Source organism: Micrasema longulum, unplaced genomic scaffold (assembly GCF_059751315.1).
Source record: "Micrasema longulum isolate JH-2025_06_02 unplaced genomic scaffold, ASM5975131v1 h1tg000723l, whole genome shotgun sequence".
NCBI classification, from domain to species: domain Eukaryota; kingdom Metazoa; phylum Arthropoda; class Insecta; order Trichoptera; family Brachycentridae; genus Micrasema; species Micrasema longulum.
The window spans coordinates 38,638-58,747 of NW_028277919.1; the positions used below are offsets into that span (position 1 = coordinate 38,638).

The 20,110-nt window shown below is 32.0% G+C and overlaps 1 protein-coding gene across 1 annotated transcript in view; it reads right to left on the reverse strand.

Moving 5' to 3' along the window:
• Positions 1–20,110, reverse strand: part of LOC148279455 (uncharacterized) — a 91,355-nt gene that overhangs the window by 20,622 nt on the left and 50,623 nt on the right. The window contains exon 2 of the mRNA XM_088229915.1: positions 6,791–6,939. Coding sequence (XP_088086041.1) covers positions 6,791–6,908 — 118 coding nt within the window. The 5' untranslated portion in view covers positions 6,909–6,939. The remainder of the gene's footprint in view (positions 1–6,790; positions 6,940–20,110) is intronic.

Consider the following 20,110-nt stretch of genomic DNA (forward strand, 5'->3'; position numbering starts at 1 on the left):
ATGAACTAAAAACTATTGATAATAATGTATCAATGAATACATTTAAAGTTAATCTAAAGAAATTTTTTGAACTCGGGTAAAAACAACATTAAATTTTGATTAGTTTGAATGTATTATTGTTTTCATGTACTCGTATTTAAAATTATATAAACTCTTATAAATAAACAACTAAAACAGTGTACGTCACTCTCCAAGCACAAGAGTAAGTCTCTTTTTTTGGAGAGTTACAGTGATAACATTTACTAGATGTGTAAAAGTAGATAAGTTTAGAATTTTACAAAAACTTGTACTTTTTATGAAATTTATGAATAAAAAAAATGTACTATTTTTTATATTCTTATATAACAACTGTTATTTTTCCTAAACAAAAAAAAACAGCTAATGACAGGTCATAAGCCCTGTAAATGCCTAGACTACCTATTCCCTTCTCAAAACCGTGATATTTCTCTATAATGCGTTTGGAAACGCACACGATAACAAACAAGATTTTGTAGTACAATAAACGATTAGTTTTTTTCTGTATGTATTTATATTTTTGACATGTTTAGAACACAATTTATTAGACGTACTCGTATCAGCCTAATGATGCTAGTAATTGGAATATGAATGAACTTATAAAAAATATCCAACAGTAAACGAAACGATCCGCCTTATCGTTTACCGCTTTTTTCCATTCATTGACCGCGTTTGTCTAATTAGGTAATTTTAACTTTGATTGAGTGACCCAATCAAGATGAAGCAAGTAACCTTGCCCGTAAACTTGAAATCATTATTGCCAGTCATTATTTAGAAATATTCTTGCTGTGTACGGATAGATCAGCGACTCAGTTATAACCAGGGCGCGCCTTACCGGTTTTATATAAACTGTTACAGAAATTAACAATCAAACAAACCATCAAGCCAGAGAGAATAGAACGCCATATCACAATATCTTTGCATACAGACTTCGCTTCTTCTTCATTCATACATCTAAAATTCAGGGGCGAACCGTGTATGGAAGCGATTATGCGCAGCTTACCATTATATTTGACTAACCATAATAATGTTTTACAGAAACTTTATTTACAGAAAAACAAATAAATAATTAACATTTATTTTAAATCATTTCCACCGATTGTATTTTTATCCTAATATAAATATAAATTTTAATAAAGCGCGCCCAGCGCCTGCGGTGAGCCAAGAAACTAGCCGATTATTCCAGCTTAGTTTTTCATACAAATAAGTATACAATGTTTTGAATGTATTAACCCCAGCGCGGGTTTTTTCTCTTAGATTAAACTTGCAGATTACACAAATTATTTGAAGATTCTTGATTTGGAAAACAGTATTTCAAACATTGTTTCTTAAGGACTATTTTTCTTTGATATGGTACTTTTGACATAAGACCATAATTACATTCATGCCTCATATTGCAGGACATATGGCGCTCCACGCGGCCGTTTTTAGCACTATGAATTACTAGAACAATTCGGCCAGTTAAAATTTAAATTGAATACCTAATATCGACTGAATTCATAGTGGTATTTTTTAATGAATTATGTTTTAAAGTAATGGATAATATATCGAAATAATATAATATATCTCGAAGTTAAAACGTTTGAGTTGATTTCATGGATGGGAGTTGTTGTATGACACAGAACCACAGAAAAATATCAATTTATAGTATATATTACTTACATTATATTATGTACCTACTATGTAGGTACAATTATGTAATATTTTTTATAGCTTACCTGTAAATAAAATCACCATTCGCCTCTGCTAAAATTATATAAACTCTTATAAATAAACAACTACAACAGTGTAAGTCACTCTCCAAGCACAAGAGTTAAATTCTTTTTTGGAGAGTTACAGTGATAACATTTACTAGATGTGTAAAAGTAGATATGTATAGAATTGAAAAAAAACATATATGTACCTTTTATGAAATTAATAATAAAAAATAAAAAACAAAATCTTCTCATGCACGCACGCCGATTATTTCTAGTCTTGACATGTCCATCTTAAGTACAAATTATCAAAATGGACTTGATCGTGCCATGTCTTTCTCGGTTTTCCTCGTTTTCTGCATCCATCAACATTCGCATCTTAGATCCTTTTAGCCGTTCTTTCGTTCTCCATTTGCTCTACATGTCCAAACCAACACAGCACCCCTTTCTTGATTCTGCCGATAATGCATGTCTCAGCCTTACACAGTTCACGGATCTCCACATTTGTGCACTTATCATACATAGTTTTACCACACGTCCGCCTGACAGATCGCACTTCGATATCATTAAGCCTAATTTCATCCCTGTTTTTCCATACTTCGCTCCCATATATCAGAGTTGGGACCGGGACTCCAATGTGAATTTCTAATTTTACCTCGCAAATCAACCTTGGCAAATATTATTTTATAGCGAGATATAATCAAAACTGTTTAACATTTAATTTATAATAAATTATATTACAATAATGAATTTTACTATAGTAGAACTCCAACTATCTGAATCGATTAAAACCAGACCCCATTCGGATAGTCAAAAATTCGGATGATTGGTTTTTTACCGAAAAAGGCGTCTATTTGGAGAGATTAAGCGTAGTTACAATTGTTGTAAATTAGTACAGTATGCACGTACCGTACTGTAAATGAAAGTCATTGCTTGCTGAAAGCGATTAGGATATTTGGAGTTCAGATAATTGAAGTTCTACTCTAACTACTTAAATACTTCTACTTCGAAAAAATATTATAAATAAAAAAATAAACCGTTATTATTTTTACATGCAACCGGTTTACCTTTTGTGTTATATTTTTTCCGTGAATTTTGCACGCCCTTGTTGGAGCGATGTCAGTTTTTTCTACTGTTTTTTTCTGTGGATTTGCAAAACGTCATGTCGTTTGACAGTACACGGATGTGCAAAAATAGCAATACAACGTTCTCGCTTCATCGGACCCGAGGAAGTGATTCAGGCGCTACACAAGGAGAGGTCATTTCTGGTCACGGTCAAAGAAACAACACTTAAGAGAAACTGTACGTAAATACTATGTCTACTCAATTTTTATTCACTGACGCGCCGCATAATATAAACAGGTTTTAACATAACATAACAGAGTCTCATCTTGCTGGAGGGTGTGATTCTATAAAATGCTGCGAATGCCCAGTTGCATTCCACCGCCAATACTACTGACTAGTCCAACTCGTAGGCGTCCACGTCACGAACTCCGGGCAATGGAATCACACTCATAACGGTGTGATCACAGCAAATAACGCGAAGATGAAAGGCGAGTTTCTGGCGCCTCCAAACCAGAACTATCCAGCTAAGGGAAGGTAACCCCGACAGAAAAATCCACCAGAGAAGGCAACGGGAAACCACTCTGGTCATCTTTTCCCAGGAATCACTATGGCAATCCAATAAGCAGTTTTCCTAGCTGTGGAATACAAGAGTAACGCAGGACCGAGATGCTTTCGCTGTAGTGATTGCCAACGTCGGGGGACCTGGCAAGGCGCCGCAAGAAGAAGAACATATCATATTCTTCTTGAGAAGCTAAAAGCTGTGGGGATTGCTGGTGGTTTTTTAAGCATGTATCTGATCAAGTTCTTTGTGTTAAAATTAAAGGAATGGTATCTTCTTTATTTATTGCCAATAGCGGTGTTGCACAGGGATCTCATTTGGGCCCTATATATATTTATTTTATTCATTAACAATATTGTTAATATATTCCACGATGTCAAAATACTCCTATTCACTGCTGATCTCGAGATATTCATATTTACTAAAACTTATTTCGATTGTTGGATTGTTCAAAGAAATTTGGATAAACTTGAGGCCTGGTGCACCAGAAATGCTCTCTTTCTTAACGTAGATAAGCGTCATGTAATGCGGTTTTTTTAAAATAAAAAATCCATTCGTTTTTCAATATAGCATGGGTATCATCTTTGATGATAAATTAACTTTTGTTCCCCATATGAATGAGATGGTAAATAGAGCCACAAAAACCCTAGGCTTTGTTATCAGAACAACAAGAGAGTTTACGTCTGTTGATGCATTAAACATATTGTACATGACCCTAGTGAGAAGCCAGTTAGAATATGGGTCCTCATTATGTTACCCATACAAACAGTGTGGAGAAGGTCCAATACAAGTTTTTAAGATTTATAAATTTCAAATTAAACATTCCAATTGAAGAGCTTAACTATAAATGTTTGATGAAGCAGTTAAAATTAATATGTATTAGTGATTAGTGATAGAAGGGAAATTTCACATTTAATGCTGCTTTTCAAGTTATTATATAATGTTCTGATAGTACAGAACTTTTGAATTGTGTGAATTTTTATGTGAGACAGCGTAGGACGAGACAAAATACTACCTTTTCTGATAATTTACATAGTTCAAACTATGCTAAATACTCACCTATTCCACGGCTCCACGTGTTAGCAAACAAACATGGAAACCAAGATTTATTTCATTTATCTTTGTACAAATTAAAATCATTACTTAATTATAAACATGTACTAAGTTTTATACTTGTTTTTACTGTTTATACTATGATACATCGCTTCTGTTACTTGAATAATTTTGGATTGAAACTCTTTAGTCGGCCTCGTGGTGTAATGGTCAGCGCGTTTGCCTACCATGCAAGAGGTCTCGTTTTTTTTTTTTTTTTTTTACAATAAACATAAAAGGTAAAACAGAGTATTAAAAAAATAAATCATAATTACATAGCTATGAAAGGCATATTAATAGTAAACATAGTAAACAAAAACATCCCACAAAGGCATGGCCTGTTCGCGAGTTTACAAGAAAATGTTGATGAATTTTTGCTCCTATAATAAATAATGGACAGTTCTTCATATTTTCAGTTTTCTTATTTAACATAAGAAAGAAAAAATAAAATATTATGTACAAATCATATGATTATTCGATTCCCGAGATAGTTAATTTATTAGATGTTTATTTAAAAGGGTGTTTTTACACTTAAAATATTTCATAGTCCCTGGACTGGTACCTGGAGCGTGAGACTGATCATCTTACCTTCATGTAACAAAAATGATCAAGATACACTGTGATTGGTGGCCTCCGTGGTGTAGTGGTCAAGACGCTTGACTCACGCACGGAAGGTTCCGGGTTCGATTCCCGGTGAGAACACAAACATCTAAAAGTGTGAATTTTCTCAAGCCTGGTTGTTCTGTAATGTAATTCACCACTGTAATTGGGCCTCCTGGCCTGTTGTGAAAAAAAAATTTAAAAAAATGAATCCAGTGCTCTTCCCTTTCCGCACCTAATGGTGATGATGATGATGACTTTATTTATTGTTAATTTGCTGCATACCTATGTTATATTTTCTTGTTTAATTTTCCTTTGTTATTTTATTTTATTTTCTGCTGATTTTATGTATCTATATTTTCATCACTTGTTTACAGGTGTTTTTGTATTTTTGTTCTTATGATTATTTTTTTATTTAATTTATTTTTTACTAGAAAAAATATTCCCACAGTGTAGGGCTAACGCCGATGGTAATAATACGCCATCGGCTTATAGAGTCACCCATACGGACAAAAACCATTATGTGATTGTCAACGACAAAGTTAGCTACAGTTTACAGCAATATAACGGGCCGCGTTTTCTCCGTTACACGTTTGTTGTTAAATTAAAAAGCAAACAAACAATTTAGAACGTTTTTGTTCTATGCAAAAGAGCTAAAAGACTTCTCTTTAGCGGGAGCGAATAATTACTCTTTCCAATTTAAAAATTGGAAAATTGTTTTCAGGCGTTGCCTAGAATGTGAAATAATTCGGTCAGATGAATCCCTTCATAAAAATAAAGATTTCAGCTCTTGACTTCACTAAAATCAACAAATGGAAGAATTGAAGAAATACGGATGTTCAAACATAGGCAAAATGGTGAATGTTACACAGCGTGTAAAGTGGCCACTTAAACCAGCCAATGACAGGTCATAAGCCCTGTAAATGCCTAGACTTCCATATTCCCTTATTTAAGGTATTCTCCATCCCTGTTGTAATTTATTGATCTTAATGACTCCCGAGGGGGTGAAATCCAATCTTTTGTCTATAATTATTTGGACAAACTCAAATATTGTAATAAAACCAACTGGTTCAAGAAGAAGTTTGAAAATTGGAAAATTGTGTTCAGGCGTTGCCTAGTATGTGAAATAATTCAGTCAGATGAATCTCTTCACACCAATAAAGGTTTCAGCTCTTTAACTTTACTCAAATCAACAAATGGAAGAATAGAAGAAATACGGATGTTTAAACATAGGCAAAATGGTGAATTATTTATTTATTTATTTTATTAGGTAAACAAACAGTATGTACACAAATATTGCCAATTTCTTTGTATATTAGTGTAAGAAACTCATGCACACACCAAAAAAAATGGTTTACACTTAATACAATAATTTAAATTATGTTCAATATGATAAATGTAAAAGAAACGAAATGAAAAAATATACAAATAATAATTAAGTTAAATGTCTGCTTCTCTCAAAATTTCTATAATTTTTGACCTAAATTTACATACATTGTCACAAAAAATATCAGCCTCGGTAAATATATTGTTATATTGGTCGCATATTCTAGGTATTGTAGATTGTTTAAAATAGTTTGTTGGCGCGTTTTTAGTGTAAAACAGAAAATTTTGTCTACAGTGTGTAAAGTAGCCACTTAAACCAGCCGATGACAGGTCATAAGCCCCATAAATGTCTAGACTTTCATATTCCCTTTATTAAGGTATTCTTTATCACTGTTGTAATTTGTTAATTACTGTAAGGTTAAATGAGTGGTTTACAAACCTATGAGGTAATGTCCCAATTCTCCGAGAATGTATCCGATGGATACGATGGCGAGGACATACGAGGAGTAATACGAGCGAAGCTTCTCCTTTAGTTTACTTGTCAAACCGACTGCCATGGTGCTGGACAACGAGGATACTGCCTCAGATCTGTGGACAAAAAAAACATTATTTTATTAAATTTCAGATGAATGGGCAATTATATTTTTTTATTAGCTAATAAATTAATCTAAAAAATCACAAGCCGATCGGTACTATTCTTATTAAAATATGTTAAAAAATAAGGGAGATATAAAGGATTAAGTTCTAGTAATTTGAATGGTGACAAAACAAACAATTCATGACGTCATCGCGTATGACGTCTTTGGATGTTTTGTGACGTCATCAGATTTTTTTTCATCAATGTATAGATTTTATAGAGTATTTTAGATAGTATCCTTTTTCTATGTGTCGTTTGTTTACATTTATGGATTTATGCGTCCTGTCACTTATCAAACATTACGAGTTGTGATTTATAATTTGCATGGTAAATTGATAATTCAATTTATCATTATCATAATAAATTAATATTTAGAAGAGGTTGAAAACCATAAAATAATAAAAGAAATTCGAGATGTAAGGTGTAATTCGTTTTCACTTTCATCTGTCAGTTCCTGGAACTGGAGTGTGGAGTGGGTAAGGGGGGGGGTTTAAGATAATATGCATGGACAACTCTCCTTATATTTCTGTCTGTGGCCTGTGGCATTACCAATATTAAAATGAATGCATTACTCGTAAATTTCTGTGATAAAATTTATTACCAACTTACGAAACGATCGTTTTCGAAAGACCTTATTTTCTAAACGAAAATAATAAATGAAAATATTCATTATAAGGGCTTATATAAACACTAGGAGAATCTTTAAAAAATCCGAGTGATAATACCCTATTACAGGCAATATCGCGGGGTAATTCCTATAACCAGTACCCGTATTCCAATATCAAGTGATCATCAGTAGCGAACGGTGACTTTTTTGGTCGGTAAGTTATATTTTTTTCATATAAATGATAAAGTTAAGGCTTTATTTTCTATGGTTTTGTGTGAAAATAACTTCATCTCTCCGCTTCGCTTGGTGAGAACAGAATATGGAATACCTACTTTAAAAAATTAAAATAATTATAAGTAGTAATTCACCAATTAAACTTAAACAGCAATTAATACCTTTCCAAAATACGTAAGAATATTCTCCGTTATTTTAATACAGTACACGAGTGATTAACAATGCTTAAAGCAGTTAATGTATAAATATAAATATTCTTTTTTGCAAACGTCAAACTACGCCTAGCGGCACAATTGCGAATTCCTTATGTTCCAGTTATGCGCTGATGGGAATTCGTTTTTAAAATATAATAAACGTGAGTAACAATTGTCTTTTCTTTCCTAAAAATCGAATGAAAAGAAATAAATAGGTCAAATTATAAGGAATTCAAGGAAAGAACCTGATTAGGATCCACCAAAAACTGATTGTTAAAATAAAAATAAGTATCCTTCAATGTTTGGTGGTGACAGGTGCCGTGGCGCAGTTGATTAGACGGCCAACTGTAAAACTTGCGTCTCGGGTTCGATTCCCGCCAGTTGCAAGATAAAAATCCAAGAAAGATTTTTTCTCAATTGGTCTGGGTGTTGTGGTATACTTTTCATTACCTCCTTCCATATCCCCTCTATCCCACCTGCTGACAAGCCTTAAAATAGAGGCTTAGCGGGTTATTCCTTTAAAAAATATATATGCATGCTCGTTGAATGCGGCCCTGAGCTGGTATTCCGAACGCGTTTACAGCGCACTATAATGCGTATTTAGTACGTAAAAATGCGCTTTACCGCGCTATAATTTCGTTTAGAATACCAGCCTTGGTATAAACAAATAGTACTTATCTATGGGTACGCTTCTGTATATCTACTTATTAACATATTTTACCCTAAAGAGCGTGTCTATTTATGTCTGTCAATTCTTAAAATATATAGGAAAATCGTGGTATTCAGTTACACTCTCCTAAGAAATACATAGTTAGCTTGTGATATTTGAGGTATTTAAAACAAGGTCTTCAAATGTAGTGTATTGAGTTTTGTACTACTCTGAAAATTTCTCCAAAAAAAATTAATTAAAAATATTCTGAACACTTTCCTACCCCCTAGAGAGCGTTTAGATTCGCACTGCTGATCGAATATTTTGTCTTTTTAGGGTGCTTCCGTGTAGGATGGATTCATTACGATGTTTCAGATATCTTTGGGGAGCCGTTTTCAGGGTGAAAAGTTTAGGAAATGTTAGCACAAGTTGCGTCTGTTTTTTTCCAAACGAAGAGAAAAAGAAGACCCAACAAAAAATAACGATAAATTATTTTATAATCCACCGAATCTTCACCGTACACTGTGCAAATATCGTGAGCATTTTTATTTCCTCGACTAAACGCGACAGGAGGTGTCGAAAATGCTCACATTCGTCTATTTGATATTCCATTTTGAAGTCTTGAAATCAAATAAAATAATGAACACCACCCAAAAGAAAACCCTAAATCTTATAGAGCAAACTTTTTCTTACGGATAACGTATAATATTTTTAATTTTATTTTACTTATGGTATTTATTTTTTAATTTGGGAAAAAAACGAACAAAACTAGTGGTAACACCCATTCCATTACTATTTGGCAAGCGCACTAACATGCTGTTGACAGATTGCAATGTTTAAGGAGTAAACCGTATTTATGATAAATAAATTTTGATTAAACTTTAATAAGGGAGCTTGCATAGCTTTTAAACCGGTTGGTAACCAAATATATGAGGGTAAAAAAAGCAATCTTAGAAACCCCCATTAAAGGAGTTACTGAGATATTTGCGAAAAACTTTTAATAAAAGGATTGTGAGATTTCTAATTACTCTTCACTAACTCAATGGAGAATGCTAAGTTTGCGGTGTCAAGTAATATAATTAAAAGTTACTTTTGCAAGATTCAGAGACGGTTTTGAATAACGCTATTGTTTAGATAGGTAGGATTTTATGTTAAGTTTATTTTGGCATCAATAACTATTTTTCCGTTTTTGATGGAGATTTCTAAGTTTTCTTCTCTCTCATATATTAAGTGTTTAGAAAACAAGTAATACTACAACTACCATCACGTCATTTCTCCGTAGGGGTAGGCAGAGAGAATAGACCGTCACACACGTCTATCATGGCATATATTCCTAGCTTCTTCCACATTCATACATCTTGTCAAACATGCTCTTCGGTTCTGTCTGCTTTTGACATGACCAGAGTTAAGATTTTGGTTGATCTGATCATTCCACGTCTTCCTTGGTCATCCTCGTCTCACATTTCCACCATGGTATGGTCATTTTTGCCATATATGCTTGTTTTTTTTTTTTTTGCACCACAACAGACCAGGAGGCCCAATTACAGTGGTGAATTACATCACAAAACACCCAGGCTTGAGAAAAACAAAATTGTAATTTTTGTGTTCTCACCGGGAATCGAACCCGGAACCTTCCGTACGTGAGTCAAGCGTCTGCACCACTGCACTATGGAGGCCGCCTTTTACCATACTTTCGTCGTCAATTCTTCATTTCTTAATCTTATCAATAATACTTGACTCAGATTTACGCTCTCCCCTGATTTCATCATTCTTAAGTCTGTCATACATTTTATTTTTGAAAAACAAATATTTGCGTTCTTATGATTTACCCAAACATTTAATTTTGAGGGCCATTTTCAACGAGTTGTAAATAACTCACTATTAGATAATAGAATCGAGTTGGGGTAGAGTGGGATTTGAACCACGGACCTTTGGTCCGTGAGTCCGAGACACTAGCCACAGGACCTCAACCCGATTAAAATTTATCTCGCGCATATTTGTCTAAGAGATCGCATTTCAACAACGTTCAATCGGCTTTCATCCTTCATCTGCCAGTTCCACATATTTTTATATTTATTAAAACTTTTAAATTTATTTATTAGAAAAAATAATACATGCGATACATTCCAAAGAATTTTTACCTATCTTCAGTGAAGATATCTTCTTTTTCTTCTCCAGCTTTGTTCTCTTAACTGCTGGATAAAGGCCTTTTCCATGTGTCATCATTCCTTCCTATCACCCGGTTTTATCATCCAAGTTTTACCGCCTGTCGAGGCAAAATCATGGACCCTTAGAGTGCTTAGATATTATTGAATTTGTTCCTCCCTTAATGTATTTGATTCAAAACTTTATTTTTTAAAAATATTTTTATTAGAACTACTTTAATTAAATATGTATCACTATCCCGTTATTCTCCTGTCTCTATTCCTTACAGGCATTATAAGGGTAATATCTTCAACAAAATCAATCCTTTTTCCTATTTTCTCCTAATCTTTTATCCCAATCTTTTCTTATCCTTTTCATTCCTCCTTACGCTTTGGGAACGAAATCATAATTATTTAATTTAACTCTCTCGTATATTAAAAAAATATTTTTATAAACTCATACATATTTTAAATCTGTTCATGTCGACAAAAATTATGATATAGTGTTGAAAAACTTTATTTGGATTCATACATTAAATATATATATTTTCCATTGTTTTTCCAAATAAATAAAAACTTATGTATTTGTTTCATTAACTGAAATAGATGTTCATGTTAAATTTCTTACATGCTAGATTAAACTTGTGTAACATGCGTTGTCAATCATCTTCTTATTCTGTCGCCATGGTTGTGTCGTCTGCCATGTGATGTTAACGACCTTATCTCCCTTAGTCCTTGTTTTTTTTTCAATTTGTAACATCTTTAATCATCAATGCAGATTGATGATTAAAGATAAACCAACTTGTCCTTTTTTAAAATCATTTTTTTTTTTTTTTGTTTTTATATAAAAATGCCCATAATGATTAAATTTTTTGCACGATTTGTGTGCTTATTGTATGAAACCGCCATAAACTTTTTAAAATTCATTTTCGTTAACCTACTGTACATTATTTAAAATGTTTATTTCTACACTATTTATTTTTTGTATGGTAAAAGGCACTGCCGTATAAATAAATATTTATTATTTTTGTAACAGAGAAGGAAAACATTTATAATGAAGGAATATGGAAGTCTAGGCATTTACAGGGTTAATGACCTGTCGTTGGCTGGTTTAAGTGGCCACTTTACACACTGTGTAACATTCACCATTCTGCCTATGTTTAAACATCCACATTTCCTCAACTCTTTCATCTGTTGAATTTTGTGAAGTAAAACAGCTAAAACCTTTATCATGTAGGTGAGATTCATCCGGCTGAACCAATTCACCTACTAGGCAACGCCTGAAAACATTTTTCCAATTTTTATACTTCTTCTTTTACCAATGTTGAAATGTTACACAGTGTATAAAGTGACCACTTAAACCAGCTAACGACAGGTTGTAAGCCCTATAAATGCCTAAATTTCCATATTCCCTTATCATAAATGTTCTCTCTCTCTCTGTTTCAACAAATTTAGATCTAGATAACTCCCTAGGGAGGAAATCCAGCCAGTGTTCAAATATATTGACATACTTAAAACATTGTTGAAATAAATATTTATTTGTGTTTGAAAATAACAAAGATTATCGAAAAAAACGTCGGATATCGAACCCGAGACTTCTTGCACGGTAGACAGATGCGCTGACCGTTTCACCTCGATGCGGAAAAAAATAATAACAAATATTAAAAACGATAAATAATCAATTATCAAGTGGTATTTTTTATTCAAAAGATTTAATAATAATTTATGAATTACATTACATTTGCTTTACAGAATTTATTTCATAAGCTTATATCTTTGCATTTTTTGTTTTATATGCTTACTGTTTTTTCTTGTATACCTTTGTTATTATTGTTTTTTTTTTACTTTGCAAAACTTTTTAGGATATCCTTTCCAACTAATTTCACATATTTTTTCTGTATATTCTGTGTTTATTCTTTAGTATGTTAGCGTGCATTTTTTTTATAAATGCCTTTTGGGCGTTGATGAACAAAATAAATAAATAAATTACGTTAAAACTAATTTTGTTTAACATATTCATAGGTTTTACAAATATTTACCGTCGAAAAAAACCCGTTAGTTAAAAACGTATTGCATTTCAAGTTCAAGAGAAGTTTCAAGGTTTTAACTATATCAAGAGTTGCTGGAGAAACCCAGTTACTGGCCTTAAAGCTTAAAGTTATTTCTGTCGGCCCTTTTCTTGGAAGGCGATAAGGAAAGTCAACAAGTAACTATTGCACAAATTCAATAATAAGCAACAAGCCGGCACTTTTAGTAATAAATAATAAAATTATTAGTTTATGGCATTGTTGCTATTTTAATAAAGTTATTAGATTCATAAAAATGTTTATCTTGCCATACGAATATTATGCTATGTACACGATACAAATTTGTTTGTTTGTCAAATGTAGTCCTAAAAATCCTTTCACTGCGACTTGATTAAATTCAAGTAGTTAATAACCTTGAAATAAGCAGTGTTAATTGCAGAATTGCGGGATTACTATTTTGATGACTTATTTAAATGACGTCGGACTAACGGAACTTCCTAAAATAATGATAATAGTAACATAAATTGATGTTATTCATTTTTTATAAAACTAGCATGTAACAGTCGGCAATCACCGTTTCTGTTTCTGTTTTAGTTTAAGTTTTCGTTTTCGCTTTTGCTTTCATTTTTGTTTTTTGTTTGTTTTTGTTATTTTTTTTGTTTCTGTTTCTGTTTTTTGTTTGTTTTAGTTTATGTATTTGTTAAGGTTTTAGTTTTTGTTTACGCTTTCGCTTTCGTTTTCATGTTTGTTTTTGTTTATGTATGTTTTTGTTTTTGTTTGTTTCTGTTTTTTTTTTGTTTTTGTTTGTTTCTGTTTTTTTTTTGTTTTTGTTTGTGTTTACGTATTTCTTTTTGTTTTAGTTTTTGTTTTCACTTTCGCTTTCGTTTTTGTTTTCGTTTTTGTTTATGTTTCTTTTTGTTTTCGTTTTCATTTTGTTTTTGTTTTTATTTCTGTTTTTGTTTTTGTTTATGTATTTGTTTTTGTTTTAGTTTTTATTTTCGTTTTTGTTTTTGTTTTTTGGTTGTTTTTGTTTTTTGTTTGTTTTTTGTTTATTTTTGTTTTCTTTTTCATTTTTGTTTCTGTTTTTGTTTTTGTTTTTTTATTTGTATTCACGTATTTGTTTTTATTTTAGTTTTTGTTTTCACTTTCGCTTTGGTTTTTATTTCGTTTTTCTTTTCTTTTTTTTTTTTGCTTTTTTTTGTTTTCGCGTTTGTTTTTGTTTTTATTTTTATTTTTGTTTTTGTTTTTGTTTTTGTTTTTGTTTTTGTTTTTGTTTTTGTTTTTGTTTTTGTTTTTGTTTTTGTTTTTGTTTTTGTTTTTGTTTTTGTTTTTGTTTTTGTTTTTGTTTTTGTTTTTGTTTTTGTTTTTGTTTTTGTTTTTGTTTTTGTTTTTGTTTTTGTTTTTGTTTTTGTTTTTGTTTTTGTTTTTGTTTTTGTTTTTGTTTTTGTTTTTGTTTTTGTTTTTGTTTTTGTTTTTGTTTTTGTTTTTGTTTTTGTTTTTGTTTTTGTTTTTGTTTTTGTTTTTGTTTTTGTTTTTGTTTTTGTTTTTGTTTTTGTTTTTGTTTTTGTTTTTGTTTTTGTTTTTGTTTTTGTTTTTGTTTTTGTTTTTGTTTTTGTTTTTGTTTTTGTTTTTGTTTTTGTTTTCGTTTTTGTTTTTTGTATGTTTTTGTTTTTTGTTTATTTTTGTTTTCTTTTTAATTTTTGTTTCTGTTTTAGTTTTTTGTTTGTGTTCACGTATTTGTTTTTGTTTTCACTTTCGCTTTCGTTTTTGTTTTCGTTCTTTCGTTTTCGCACAAGGTAGGTAATTGCATTAATTGTTGTAGGGTTCGGTGGCAAAGAAAATAACGATAACGCATCCCGCGAACCAGACTAATTTCGAGCGTTCATCTGCCATCGGGCAAGTGGCGCGACCAACAACTATTTTTTATTTCGGAACTTTTGCATCAACCTATTATTTTTAAGCTGGTATTTTTCTACAGGCAGGTACAATCTAATGTAAATATATGTAGTCAGGTGTAGGTCGTTACTCGGTACCGAAGAATGCCAGTAGAATTTGTTGAAGTATTTTTTGTCTATTTAATTGGAATGTGATCCAATATATTATCGGTTGCCTTGAAATATCTCCACTAAGGAAATACCATGTCTTAAACACAATGTGCACGTTGTTACTTCTTACAAAGCTGTCTTATTACAAATATAATTATTATTAAGAGGTTTATTGGTTTGTTATAATGCATAGAAACATTATTTCTGTGTCTGGGCGGATAAAGAACCAGAATCCTGGACGGGAGTTTTCGACTCGATGGCTACTGTCAGGTTACGATTCTGAGAAAAGAAATCGAGCCGAAAAATGTTCGCCTCGAAAGATAGAGGTTGGGGCGTATGCCCTAGATGCTTGAGGTCCCTGGGCCGCGATGATGGGAAGCTAAGGACGTCATACCTTCATCATGACGGTATAGTTTAAGGTCAATTCCCTAGAGCGAAGATACACTCCCGACTCTCTACCTTTAAGTTTTGGGTAGGTACATCGAAATGTACCAAGGGGACGCGTACGTCACGGTGCTCATATCAACGCACTGAAGTGACATACATTCATAATGACGTCATAGTGAAAGAAAAATTCTCCCGAGCTGCTTTTGACTCATGACTTGTATGAAGCCTACCCTTACGGGGAAACGGCGTGATGATTTGTGTCGATCTGTAGCTCAATCACAAATAACGATCAACGTGCTTAAAACAAGCTAAATATTTGAGCGATCACAATGAACAATAATGAACATGCTTAAGGTATCGCAGTCATAAGTCAACGCTCGTGTCGGTTTGTTTTTTGTTTTCTTTGTAAATAAATACAGTTCACTGGCGAAAAATCGGCGTTTACGATAAAAAATAATACAATATGCAATAATTTGCAAAAAGTAAGGAGTATCTACTACAAAAAAGTGAAAATTAAATTACAATTACTATGGCGACCGCTTTTCTTGACATTTGGCTTGCCAACCGCCGGCTTAATGCAATAAAAAGCATGATAAATAATGAATAAATAACTTAAAATAGCAGTTTTCTAATATTTTCCATATTAACACCGGTAAAATTCAAATATGTGATTGCGCAGCAGGATTATACGTCGCAAAACATTAATATTTTGACAATTTAAATTAAGCGTTCACGGATTTTCCACTGTGATCGCGAATACGATAAACAACCACGGTGAGAAATTGTTATCGCGTCGCTAATTAGTACGTCGATAGTTATTTGTGATTGAGCCACTGAAATCGGTTGACATAATTTATGGTTTAGTGCTGAAGGCATTGGAGTATTTTAATTAGCGTACGACAAACTTTGAGTTCGATAAAATAGTATTATTTATTCACAGCTTTATAATGATTTAATTTAAATACACCTTTGCACTTTTAGCAATTATGTATCACCTTGAAAATAAATGCCCGTTAATAATTTATTTAGGTATCAAATAAATCGAAAACATTACTAGAATTATTATAAATAATGTATTTGTTTATTTGAAATCATTTTATTTGCATAGCCATATATTATATTACAATATACTAAACCATTTATTTATATTTATATATGATTATATTATTAAGTGTTTTTTTCATATTTTTTACTATTTTAATATAACACTTGTACAAAAGTTTATTAAAAAATACCACAAAGACATTCGGTAGATATTTCCATTGTGATTGAAATGTCAACACTGAGTACTGGCCGATTCCTATTAAAATGAAAAATGCCAAAAATGGTCACTTCGAACGCCACATGTCCTATGTGATGCATAATATGGCAACGGTATTATATTGAAGAAAAATAGTTGTTCAGAAATAATGTTCGAATTACTATGTAGTTTCCAAATAGAGAATCGATAAATAATATTTGTAATCTGCAAGTTTGTTTTAGTATTAAAAAACGTCACTAGGTTAAAGACGTAAAATATAGTGTACTATTTTGTATGGAGAAATAAGCTGAGGTAATCGACTAGTTTCATCGTTCATTGAGAACGAGCTGGGCGTTGTGCGTGCTTTATAGATATTTTATGCCGTGTTTAAATGCTTCCAGACTGGCTGGATTTTCTCCCTAGGGAGTTATGTATATATTAATTTATTTCAACAGAGAGGGAAAACATTATTGATAAGGTAATTTGGAAGTTTAGTTATCACTTATGTGGACGATTCGCCTTTGCCATAAAGCCTCTTATAATTTCAAAGAAATACCATAAACCACATGAAATAATTAATGTACATAAATAATGCACTAAAATATTTTATTATTTAATTTGTTTTTTACATTTATTCTTAAATTGTTTAAACTTCCTACTGAATATCTTTATGTATATAATTCCTTTGTGCGTGTGATGTCACTGAACTCCTTCTAAACGGCTAAACCGATTTACGTGCGGTTTTCAACGAAACGTAGATCTTTGCGCTACGCTTGTTCGTAGATATTAAAATTTTCAATCGAATCCGTAAAAAAAAGTTAGAAGCATGAATATTTTTTTCATCGGTCTACCAGGGTTGCATTCGAGGAGAATGCATTTACAAAAAAATGGAAAGATGTTGTTTTTTTGTGTATAAAAAAGTACGTTTTTGAATGTTTACAAACATCATTTGTTTTTTGCGGATCCCAATCAGATTTTTTCCTTAAATTCCTAATAATTTCTATCCATTTTTTTAACTGGATTTTTGGTAATACTAAAATAATATTAAATTCAATTAAAAAAAATAGCATTCCCATATAAGTACACCCTTCTGTTGGTGAGAAGACCGATGTTTGAAGTTTTCAAAAAGAATGCTATCTTTAAAAAAATATTTATTTTATGTTTTGGAAATCAACCATAAACAAGTACCTAGGTACCAGTGGCGTGCGGTGACTTTTGAAACTGGGTATGCGGTCATAAGAAGGTAAAAAACAAATTAAAATCTAAAAAAAAAATCATTTTTTTTTACATTATTAACTTTTTTATTTTTTTTAAATGAAGAAATATTTGCGTTCTTATGATTTACCCAAATAATTAATTTTGAGGGCCATTTTTAACGAGTTGTAAATAACTCACTATTAGAAAATCGGAATCAAGTTGGGGTAGAGTGGGATTCGAATCACGGACCTTTGATCTGTGAGTCCGAGATACTAGCCACAGGACCACAACTTGATTATTTGATAAACATAATATCGTATGCTTTAGAACAGCAGTTTCCATTTTTTGTCTATGGAACCTTAATTATTATTGGTCACTTTTTTTGTGGAACCCCATCTCTATAGTAAAAATGTTAACTGACAAAAATAAAACCCCTGAAACAAAATTGCGAATTTCTCAGATAAGTTCAAAGTCTTATACTAAGGGGTAGGCAGAGAGGATAGAACGCCATACCACTATTTCCTGGCGTACTTTCCACGCACGCCGATTAAAAATAATCTATAAAACTAAATATCCTGTTAATAATAATAATAATAACGTTCCTTTTAATTAAATGGAAGACCACTAAAACTTCTCTTCAGTAAAGATTCAATTAGGCAATCTCAATCAATTTCAAGGCAGTCCACATTCATTGCTTCCCTGAACGGCCATATTAGGGATTATGATATAAAAAAACAAATAACTAAAAATAAAAAACAAAAATAATAATTCAGACTGCAATTTTGGAGTTAAAAATGTAAAAGTTATCGCGATAAGCTATATTATACGTGAATAAAAAAAACACTGAACTCAAAAATAATTTTAAATTACGTTGTTTGGGCATAATAAAAACCGGAAGTCAACATTGTGAGTTCTAACAACGCTGTTTTACAGTAAATAAACTATAAAAAATTTAATTAGGTAATTATTGTTTTTTTACAGATTGAAATTCTCATTTGGTTACATAATTATAATATTTTGAAAATTATATTCACAGAATTCTTTTTCCTGAATATTTTACTCAATTTAGTTAACAGTTTTAATTATAAACATAAAGAAATGTAGAAAACCACAAAAAAGTCTTTACTCCGAAAAATGGAAAAGTATTTTAAAAAGAATTTTTATTACTTGGTAGGTAATCTTATCCTCATACAAAAGCAAAATCCGAACAGCATGCACAGTTGGTAGTGTAGGTTGATAAAACAGTGTAAAACACTCCAATACATGGGCGGAATTAGCGGTTTCAGTTCTAATGCGCTTGCGCTAACTATTCAAAATCCCAGGAGCATTTTGAGCGTATGCGCATCTAATATTTTATATTGGTTCGTTAAGCTAGGGTTTCCTAGGACAGCGGTGCCCGTATTTTAACGGTCGTAGTGAACAGTGATGCGGTGGACAGCCGTCGTAACGGTGACTAGAGAATGGTTTCCTATAAAAACGGTGTTGATATCACCGTTAAAAAATAAAACCACTCTCTAGTCACCGCTACGACGGCTGCCTACCGCATCACCGTTCACTACGGCCGTTAAGATACGGGCACCGCTGTCCTAGGAAACCCTAGCTTAAGTCGGCTGCGGTCAGCCGTAATGCGCGATTGGTTGTTGCCGATTTTAGGGGCGATTACGTTTCATAATTACGTCAATAATCTATGATTAAAATACTTGATGTTTTTTATTTTTATTATTTTAAATCTTGAAATAGGGCACACATAAACATATTCTTATGTTAGATCTAATAATTAGAGTGTACATATATTTCATTTACAAGTTATGTACCTACTACCTACACAGTTTTCCAGTATTAGAGGCATGCGCCGCATGTATCGCATGTATGGACGACACGCCACTGCTAGGTACCTACTTAAATTCAATATTTGAATATCAACCATTTTTAGTTATGGAATAAAATCACAAACAAGTACCTAGGTACCTATTTATCAATGTAAAGTCTTTTTCCAACGCTCGGGCAGAACAACGTCTGTCGGATCCGCTAGTGTTATATAATTTTTAGGTTTTTTTTTTTTTAAATCTTGGGTAAAATGTTTTTTTTAAATTTTTTTATATTAAGCCCAATATGTTAATTTTAGAATTTTTTGTTAAAGGTAGGTTTGCCGTTTATGTTAATAAAATTATATAAATAAAATGCTCTTAAGTAACAATTTCTGTAAAATGATGAGAAAAATTACGATGGATTTTGCACAACACCCCCAGCCAACTATTCCATAGATTGGATTGAAACAGAGCAAAATACCTACTTCTAAGAGTGCCAATATCCAGAATGTCTAAGAAAGCGGAATATTGAAATATGTATTTGCAAAAATTTCACAATCTCTGTGTTTAAATTAACTATAATTTTTCGT